This window comes from Apostichopus japonicus, chromosome 16, assembly GCF_037975245.1.
Source record: "Apostichopus japonicus isolate 1M-3 chromosome 16, ASM3797524v1, whole genome shotgun sequence".
NCBI classification, from domain to species: Eukaryota; Metazoa; Echinodermata; class Holothuroidea; order Aspidochirotida; family Stichopodidae; genus Apostichopus; species Apostichopus japonicus.
In genome coordinates, this window is record NC_092576.1 from 6271010 (window position 1) to 6282207 (window position 11198).

The 11198-nt window shown below is 37.8% G+C and overlaps 1 protein-coding gene across 3 annotated transcripts in view; it reads left to right on the plus strand.

The window, feature by feature from the left end:
- The window catches only part of LOC139981911 (uncharacterized), a 41290-nt gene extending 37525 nt beyond the window's left edge, over positions 1–3765 (plus strand). For all 3 annotated transcript variants that reach the window (XM_071994323.1, XM_071994322.1, XM_071994325.1), the window contains 2 exons: positions 756–816; positions 1453–3765. In XM_071994323.1, coding sequence (XP_071850424.1) covers positions 756–782 — 27 coding nt within the window. In that variant the 3' untranslated portion in view covers positions 783–816; positions 1453–3765. The remainder of the gene's footprint in view (positions 1–755; positions 817–1452) is intronic.
- The last annotated feature ends 7433 nt before the right edge of the window (positions 3766–11198 follow it).

Below are 11198 nucleotides of genomic sequence, written 5' to 3' on the forward strand. Positions count from 1 at the left end.
TGATCGGCCTAAAGCACATCTATAAAGGTTTTTTCTACAACCAAAGATTGGGAAATTTGGTGTCCAAAGAATACATTGACTTCTGCTTGTGTCCATCCGTCTGCAACCCTTATCCCATCCTCCGCAGATGTACATTACACTCTAGATACCAACTGGGGGTAAAATATGCGGAGCTAAGACTCTTGAGGTTAGACCATAGTGGTCACAATGAGCAATTTAATGTTTACTAATAAACCAACTTGAACATTACATCATGCATAAGCTGTCCTCAAAAGAATAGCAATCATATTCATACATACATTGTCCTCTAATGACTAACAGTTCTGGATATACGCAGAACGTCCTTAGATGCATAGAACAACCAGATATAATGTGTGTGGTTCTCACATGTATAGAAGATGTCACTTCAAAGAACAAACGACAGATGGTTTCCAAGAAGTTATAGATGACTGGTCAATGACATAAACTGAAACGTGTTTCTTTGCTTTAAGGCTACTTCACCCCTAACATAGTGTCCTCGAAAGATGGTCCCTTGTCAATGTCCTCCAATGGTATGCAAGGCAGGTATGTGTGTGTGTGTGGATATGACGACTACCTTGTAAACACGACATCTCAACAACCTATTATTTTCTATTAATATCTTCGATTTGTTAAACCGCTTTTTGAGATACACTCTTAATAGATAGATGTGAAATATGCACAAACTAGCTTTCTAGTAGAATCATAAAGCATACCTCTCTCTTTCCTCTTCACAGATTGAAAATTTACGAAACATTGACTGAATCACATCTCCATCCCAGCTCATTCCACCTGCATGTGAGTGAATAATTACTTTAGCATGTTAATGCAGCTGAAGATTATTTATTACCATATTCTGCTCACTACCAGATTTGTAAACTAGGAAAGGTTCTTTAATATCAAGTATTGAAAATAGCTGATTATTATAGTCCACCAGTTGACACAACAACTACAGCCTGGACTCCTCTATGCAAAGTAGGATTAGGTGTACACATCTCATATGTAAGGAATTGTAGTCAGTATGTACAATGTTGATGTATAAAAAGTTAGATTACATGTTCACATCTCATATGAAAGGTTGGAAGTCCTAAATTATGTAAAATGTTGGTGTGTGCTTTGGTGCTTAACATCAACTTTATACCAAAGCAACACATTTAGACCGAGTATTGATACTGTATTTAAGTCTGATTGCAGTGGAAAATAAAAATTAATGAAATTCAGCCACCTGCTTTAAATATGGGAGTTAAATCAGATTTTATTTTTAGTGTCATTGAATACTCAGTGCTTTAACGTTTGTTTTGCCCCTGGGTGTAAGGGACGCATCACTGTTGTCTCACATTTCTGGATATTGTTTGCATAAAACAGGATCAGTATCATTCACTTCATGTAAAGCATGTACAATATTTATAATTTCCTTTTCTTTCAACCTTACAGCCATCATCAAATCTTTTGATCAGCTAAAGCGAAACTTATCAGAACATCTTGATGTAGACCAATCTACCCTGCTGGCAAATATTTTCCAACTTCCTCTGGAAGATATTACTGATATCAAGAAGCACAGAACACCAGGAATTCGTTTGTTAGAAAAGCTGACAATAAATTCACAGATATCTCCCGCAAACATCACAAAAATGGAAAATGCCTTAATTAACAGAACAGGGGAATGAAGAATGTGCAAAACTTGTCAGATATTTTAAATGGAAAATGTTGTAGTTAAAGCATCAACGTTTAGAGAATAATGACAGAAATCACGTTGTGGATTATTGTAAGCAATTGAATTGAATTATTGAACATATCACTAGCGGTGATGTTACAAGGATTTTTTTCACCTGAGAGGGGCAGAGGAAGGCAGCAAGTCTTTCTGTATTCACTGTTAATTACAGTCTGAGCTTAATTGACTGTGTGCTTAATTACACCTGTAGGAATTACCTATATACAATACTCTTCTTCCACTCTAACAAGGTTATGTATGTAATTACAATATGTGACTATACTCTACTCTTGCCTTTGATAAGCAAACAATTACAACCTATACGTTCTTGTAAGTGTTGTTTGTGTGTGATGCCGTGCATGTAAACACAATATCTCAAGAAGGGAAGCTTGGACTAAACTCAAATGTCATTTGGGGTCACCAGGGATCAAATTGTGAAAACCTTGAAACATTATCTCATGGTAGGAAGTATGAATACTTTGTTGTACTTGGCATGTATATATGTGACATATTGGGTAGAAAGGTAGTAGAGTATAAGTTTTTTGTAGCGGTCGAAGGTCATCTGAGGTCATCAGACATCACAAATGCAAACATTGTAAGCAGGATATATCAATATAGGAGGCATGGATACTTCTCATACCAATCATGTGGTTGTGTTATATTGAGTACAAATGAGGTCAAATATTGAAAACCTTCTCTCAAGGTATGAATCATGAAAAGATCTCATACTTGGTGTGGGGATGCATCACACTGTGTACAATACCCCTATTGCTTCTGTGGAGGTGTGTATAGCCACATGCATTAGGCAGACCATGCCATAGTGTAATTATACATCAAACTAGTGGTTCAGGGCATTCGTATTATGCGAGCTAGTTCTGGTGAACAAGCAGAAGTCTAGTGTAATGATATTATCGAAACATCCATGCATGTTTGCATGCCGGTTACAACTAGTGTTACCTCTGTACGTGTTGGGGGTTGGATGAAATCTGACAAAAGTGAGAAGAGTTCTAAGATTAGGAGGTTGGTATAAAGCCAGTAGGAGAGGTGGACTAAAAGTTTCAGCTAGAGATGTATCTTCTTTCAGGGGAGCTAAGTCCTGTTTACGGGGATAAGTATTTATTGATAAGTATTAGCTTACCACTCGTAAAATAGGCTGAGTAGGAAAATCCCCTACTACTGGTTCCAGAGCCGTCGGTCACACGATGATTGAGGTAATACGGACCTGATGATAGAAAGTAATTGTTCGTTCCCTCCTCATACCATAATGATTACGTTCTCCCCTGACGATGTTTGCCCATCATGAAACTAAAGCAATGACCAAAAGGAATATAAAACAAAATTTGCAGTTTCAATAGAATAACCAATTGGATAGAGAGAGCAAGGAGAAATACACATAAACCAGCTATCAACCAACAACTCTATTCCAAATTTGAGGGGAAAAAATATACATATAGTCTTGACAGAACATACTGAAATGTTTAATGATGTATGTTCTTCCAAACGGTATGCAAGTCATGTGATATCCATTGTAATATGTCTGTAACGTGTCTGTAAATTGTCCAATAAAAATGGAATTGTAAAAACAGACTCATCACCAAAAATTCCTCTCTAAATAAAGGGTTGGTCTCAAGTCATGTGGCATAAGTTACACTGGCAGAAGGAGTTCTGTGATTGTTTTCAATTGCCATTATAGCAGAGTAACTCTGAAACTCAAAACTATTAAATCAAGTTTACTTGAAGAGCGACTTATATTGTAGATTGTTGTAATCAACTGCCATCAGTCTAGGTTGTATTTCGTTACTGTTACTCTATTTGACCTTTAATTGTTCATGTTGGGTTATTTGTATACTCCAATATGATGTCAATGACATTGCGATATTAATTATATTGTTTTACGTGCATAAGCTGTCAAAAAAATTAATGTCTCTCATTTTTACTGTCATTTAAATGATGTAAATTAGAATTTACCATGCACTTTGCAGGTTTTGTACACTTTATTTTCAAAGTGAAGAATAATACAAATATTAGTAACAAGACTCATTCTCTACAATGTGGTAATTGTTTCTTATATTCCAGTCGTCTGCCTATTAAAAGTATAGATCATCAAAGGCTGCACAATCACCATGATTACCAATTAAATGCATAAATAAGTGTGAAATGGAAAGCAGACTATATTACACATCCAAAAAAGTAAACTGGTCTTAATATCAGCTTTATGCACCTCACATTCTTTAAAACCAAAAGCAAATTTCATGAATAAAACTTTTTTTTACCTGCCATTATTTAGGACATAATGTTAAACTACATGTAATTAAGTAAAATATGATCTACTCTAAATGCACCGCTACCTTGCACATTGTAACCCGCTTGTTAATGTGTATTGAGAATTGTTTTACGTCATGGGGGAATCTATCGCAACTAATAGTCAAGACCAGCTCACTCAATCTCAACACAACTAAACAAAATTAAATAAGAACAAGAGCTTCATTTACAATACTATGCAAGAAATTTACCAATTGTTTTCACCCTAATGATTCAGGAGAATTGAATTATTGAACCTCACGCCAACTTAATGTAACATATATTTTGGACAGTTGAGAACGACGAGCGACTGTGACGTCATCGCGGCAATTCGTTTCGGGGGCTGCAGGGACGCTACCAGTACCTGAATAGTACAAATTAGCTATTCTCAAATCTCTCACTCAGGTGGGGGTAGGGTTTGTGGGGGGAGGAGGGAGGTGAGTATTTGATAAGCTCATACTGTTTAAGATATGTGATAAGTATATGGTAACATTTCAAGTGAGTGTGATACCAAGCAGACAGCATTCATCATCAGTCAAATGACACATGGAGCCACTGAAGGTAAGTGATACCATGACCCTACTGTACTTGCTACCAATTGCTTATTATGTCAACTTAATAAATAAATTTCTCATCAAACTTTTGACATGACCTGGATTTTACCAAATCTATTTGACTTTTGATGTTATAAATTACCCATTATGTCTTTCCACCTTGGTTTTTTCTTTCAACAGAATTTGTTTCATGAAGTTAATAGGTTACTGATAGAATGTACAATACCCATGAAATCACTGTGGGTGATATCAATATACAATAAGGGCATCACCACCCCCCCCCCCCCCGCCTGCGTCCCTCCAATTGCTTACCCTGCATGCACATATGTTAAGTTGCTGTCTGGAATATTGGGTATTAGGTCCATTCGACTGAAACAACCAGTTTGGTTATCGAGTGGTAATCAGGATTTCATCATGTTCATCATGAACAGCCATACAGGTCTGGATATTCCTGAAATGAACATTCACAAGTCATTCACATGCTCTGAGATCATTTCTCATGTTTTTACTTTGTCATGACTTCTGATTGTAGCCTTGGTATTACAGGGTATTACACTGTCAAGTAATTGCCCACGAAACCATGAGTATAAAGTTTTGAATTCAATGGATATAATTATTTTTAGAAGTTTATGCTCTTACTCATATGCTATAGCCATGTTGGATTACTTGTTGTCAATTAAGAACAACTTAAAAGCATGACATTAACACAATCATTCCACATACTGGGAGGTGCCTTGTACTTTGTACGTTGGTCCGGAGAGAACACCCATATGTTACCTTCATGTTAAAAGTTTAGTCACTATTTTCCTTTTCTTCTTTGTTTCTGATTTCTGCTTATAACCCTATCAAGATGTACCTCTTTTTTCACTTTCTGTATTTCTTTAGTTACGAATATATACATTGCATACATAGCTGTATATATGCTTTTTGTATAATTCTATCTGTTCGTGTGTTGCCAGTAGTTACTGTAGTAGTAATGTAGGTCAGTATAGGTCACGAGGCGCATTGTTTATATTTGTGACTAACAACCGGGTATCTCGGTGCAGGTAGTTGACCCCATTGCAGCCGAAGAATCCCCGCTCCCCTTAAGACTAATGTCCCCTGGGTGGGAGCGATGAACCTAGGGTTACGATTATGATAGGTGGGAGAAATTATGGAGAACATTATGCATATTGTTCATGATAACTTTATCTGGGGTAGTTAGTTTGCAAAGTTGAGCACAAAGGGACTACTTGGGAAAATATGTGGCTATTTCCAGTCATCACATGGTGCTTATGAACACATTGGCTTTACAAGAGGTGCTCAAATTCAAAACCATCCATTGTTAGCTCAGCAGTACCAACATGCTGTAATATTTGCATAGTTCACCAATATGCACAACATTGTAGTTTCTGATGAGAAACGTATGCCTGTGTGTGTAATAAAAATGTCTCTCCTGTTTAAACTTGTGGGCCTACAATTGACCCTGGTGGGATACAACTTCAGGTCCCCTTACACATGCCTTATGGTGAATAACCAGTTTTCTTAAAGCTGTTCATATCTTTATATATTAGTTATCTGTTCCAGTAGCTCCAAAGTATGAGATGGCACCATTCAAACATGTTCCTTTTCTACTTTTTTGTTGTTGTTTAATCTGAAGTTAGTTGCCGAGCTAACAACTCATCTGGGGTTTTTTATTGGAACACCAGTGGATGGTCTATAATGAAGTCGTGATTGCTTTAAAATTACCCGTACCATTCACATTGCAATTGCTGTGTTGAGTGATGGAAACTAAAAGCGAGATTATCACCTGTAGACAATGTGAGAAAATTGAACAAGAGCTTTGTCACTTAAAACTCCTGTAACTCCTCTTGTTACAAGAAACTATATGGTGCCGCATACTTGACCTTCTTTGTGGAAGCTGTTTGGCAGTATGATATATGTTGATGGAATTGAACCACCTACTGAATGACCATCACCAGAACAGATTATATAATCGCACTAACAATTTCCAGAAAGAAAGAAATCAATTTAGTATATGTTATTGTTACTAACACCTGGAATTTTGAAACTGAAGTCCAATTTTGGAGTTGAATGTGATAACACCAAATCTTCCCTCAATACAATCGCCATACATTGGGAATGAAATTTTGGAAAACCATCAGCAGGGGGATGAATGTCTGAATATGATGAATCAGTCATGGATGTGGAGTAAATCTCCACTTTTTGGAATATAGACCTATATTGCATCCCACACAGCCCACATATTTTGAAAAGACTTCATCAGGGGAAGAATAATCTTGAGCAACCTATAAAACTGTTGTTGTTTTTTTCTTTTCGCAGACAATGTTATTCATGGCCAATCACAAATTTGCAACGAATATTATAACATGTAGCCCTATTGAAGTTCAATGAGATTACACAGTTGGAGACCATTACATTTCAACATCTCAAACAGACCATCGTTTGTCTTCAATCTACCATATTTTTGAAATATCCTGGTAAAATAGGAAGAATTAATAACCTCTTGTTTGAACAAACATGTGAGAAGAAACATTACATAGCCTAGGCCTACCTGCCTGGGAAGATCCACACGAATCTTCAATAGATCCTGAGTTTCTTGTCCAGATGCCTAACGAGCTGTGAACGTTAACATAAAGTGTTAGGCCTTTGCCTAATACAGTACTTACTCCAGTCTCACTCTGAGTGTCCACCTTGACTTGAAGTCATATGGACGAATTGTCAAGTAACGCACTAACTTACGCCGACTTTTTTTCTGTGCAAATCCGACCACTTTTTACTTAGTGTTCCTCAGCACAGTCACCGGGCACACATGCATTGCGTTCATATTAAAAATAAGAACTAAGGCTTCACGTTGCCTTGTCAACATAATAAAATGACATGTGTAATAAGTAAAGGTCTTGACTGCACTGTTTCTGACGTAATTTCTCGCACACTACTGGAACCGGGGTCGGCATAAGTTAACACTTTGGGCACAGTCATGTTGTATATCCAGGAAATGCCTGTGATTGACTGAAACCCTAAGCTTTTCTGAGATCTATTTTGATTGGTTACAACGTCGCATGTAAACACGAGGAGAGCTTCTCACTATACGATCCGTCATTCCACACGTACATCTGCGAAAAAATAACATTTGTCAATAACCTTCCATTATCATTCGCTTCCAAACGAAAATCATGCAGAAATCGTTCTTTGTCTGTCATGCGTTCCATTGCGTTGTACTTTGCTTTCTACAGCAGAAACATTTGCGCTGATTTCACGCTGCAGTAAATATAAGAATGATTAACACTAGCTCAGAGCATGATAACAGCTTCAGAATTCTCTAATGTGATTGGTCTATTTAATGCCGGTATTAATTATATTTATGCCGGTATTAATTATATTTAATACCGGTATTAATTATAGTTCATGCCGGGAATATGAAGCTGCATGGCATGGTGATTGGCTGAGAATTAATGCCGGTATAATAGAAGTACTACCGGTAATAGTTTTAATTCGTACGGACATTAAAGCAGCATTTATTTTTTGTATTAATTTGAATATTTACGCGTATTAATTCGAATATATACGCGTATAGATTATTAGCCAATCATAAGGTTTAAATATATCCGCGTATTAATTCGAATAAACACACGTATTTAATCCAATTTATTTGCGCATTAATTCAAATATTGTCTGATAAATGGTTTGGCGGGCTCGCGAGATCACTCTCAAATGCTGTTCTTTGTCTGTTGGACGAGCAATGTTGTCAGGCGCGTAGCCAATGGGGGCGATGTAGGCGACCGCCCCCCCCCCCACATCATATTTTTTAAATAATATCGCTAGTAATTGCAAATAGAAAATGCTTAGATGCAACTTACAAGGCCTGGGAAGTGCCATTTCTAGCGATCTGGAATTTTTTTCTTGGACGCTACGCGCCAACGTATTTATGGTGGCCCTACACTTAGATAGTTTGCTTGCAGGCTTCGCCTCTCCCTTGGCAAATTCCTCGCTACGCACCTCATTGTTGTTGTCTTGATCAAGTACGTTTGGCCTGGGTGTATATGTCAATTGAGACTAACTTTGCATTCTCTTATGTATTGCACTGGCGAGGCTACAATGTGATAACTGTCGAAACTCGTTTGTAAAAGCTATAAGACATGCCAGTTATTGTGTGACTTATAGTACGTGTATTCGAATTAATGCGAAGATATATTATGCGGGGTTTGTCCCCCCCCCCCCCATATGGCTTGCCATACCCGTATGACCTACCATAAAGGGCCAAGCTGTCAGTGTATCGGAATGAGTGGATCGGAATGTCAAAATTATTTATGCAATGAACAAAAAAGGTTATAAAAGCATTGTCCTGTGGAGTTACGCCAACTTAAAATTGCCAAAATATTCACTATTGGTATTTTTTCCTAAATAAATGTGCTATTTTGAGTGATAAATTGTTCCTAAACTAATGGTTCGGGGTAATTGATTCTTTCAGAGGTTATAATGTTCATGCAGTTCAAACAAGACGAAATAATGATTACAATGCTTCCTGTACTTAAATACATTTAACGAACTTAACTGTGCCACTGTGCCACTTTTTAGCCGGCGGTGGCAAGGCGCATTATGGTACTCTTCTTCATTGTCATTAGAGTTCATTTGACCCATTGGTTAGGTGGTCCAAGGCGTCCTGGTCTTGATAGGGCCCAAAACGTTTCGTTCTTCCTTTTTATTCATTTAAATAGTGACGGTGTAGTGGTCAGTTTAGTTGGTCAAGCACTCTTTGGACCAGGGGGTTTTCAGGTCCCGTTAGATCCATTTAGAAGTGTTGATGTAGTGGTCATTTTAATTGGTCAAGCACTCTTTGGACCGGGCAAAACGCATTGCGAGAATTTTCTGTATCGTCTTTAGAGCTCATATGACCCTTATATAACCCTCTTTTATATTTGGAAAATACGCTAATATCTAGCTTTTCTACGACCAAATCTTAAACATCTTTTAAGAAAGCATTCGCCTTGCAATAGGTGTTACCAAAATATTTCACCTTTGAAACTAGTGGGTATATAATACTTGAGAGAATAAATAATTTAAACGGTTTGCTTTAATATTATTTAGGTTAGCAATAATCTATGATAACTAAGGTCAACAAATAAGATTAACCTCCAAGACAAATGATTTACTTAGCCTGGCCAGCCTAGATAGCTAGGACATGGGTAGGCCTAAGGGGTAGGCCTAAGATAGACCTAGCAAACTGCAGAGTCTACATGCCTAACCTTTCCTCTAACATCTCAAATCCTTTTCATTTACACGAATTACCTCTGTTTATATTTTGGGAATCGATGAAACGAAATCTCTGGGTTTTTCTTTCCTGAATTAGTGCAATTAATGGCTGAACACCATACTTTCAAACTAGTCATATTGTCGCGTTGCTACAGTAGATATGGTCGAGAAAAAGTTTTTACCTACCAACTGTAGGCGGGCGCTATTCCCCATGAGTCACGTGATCGTGTTACCCCTTTTTTTTTTGCGAGAGTGTAATATCTTATCCCATGGAGGTAAAAACAGACCTCCATGCTTTTCCGAAGGTGAAATATCTTTGGTGTTACGTCGATACCATTGTCGAATAAGTAACTGAGCAGTTACCATGGAAATTGATTAGAGTAGAATGACGTCATGAGACATATACTGAAGCCACTCATCAAGTGGTGGCGCTTTCTGTGTACGGCAAGAAAGTACCAGCGCGTAATACAAACACAACGTGTTTGACTAAACTAAAGTGATAAAGTTGACATAAATTACCCGAAATCAGTGGCGGAGCGTCCATACAGTCAGGGGGGGGGGCGGATGCCCCCTGACGAACTCAAATGAACTGCTGGCTCCCTTTTCAGCTTTTTATTCGCGATTATTGACTATTTTATTGCACTCTCATCTACAACTGACATTTGTCACATTTTGTTGGTGTAATTTTCTGAGAAAATGCTCTAACGGCGGTCCTTAATTTATTGGCACCTCCGTTGTACGAAACTATTTCCAAGCGCATGTACTTTCAACACCCATATAAACTTCCGAGTTGTCACAAATGGCGATGACACCTATTTATTCTTCGTTTATCTGCAAATTAGCAAGGCACGGAAAGGGTCATTTCCGACGATCTAGGGAGTATCTTTATCTCACAAAAATTCTGTACGCTCCCCGCCAACCTGTTGTGGCACTCCACTTAGATAGTGCCAAAGCGCCCCTACAGATCATTCTCGCCCCCCCCCCCCCCTCTGACCAATACCCCTAGCCCCGCCACTGCTCGAAATGGTGATATCGCGAGCCGCAATTGGTTGCAAAATCGTCGAAAATGTCGCAGTGGACTATATTTTCACTTAGTAATTCTTAGGAAGCAATTACATAGGAATCTTAAATAATTACTGTTTATGAGTAAACTCATAAACAGTATAGTGGTTACTTCAGTCACGTGACCAGTGTCTTTCGTTCAGTTTATCTCAAGTTACAGACCTCCCATAAACCTGGTATTCAGGCAAATAATAGTTACATACATCGACAACAGTATGATTTATTTGTGATAAGTATAACGCTTGTCTCGAAGAATAAATTTTTGCATAGGTTTCATGCACGAAACTGTGGTTCTTATA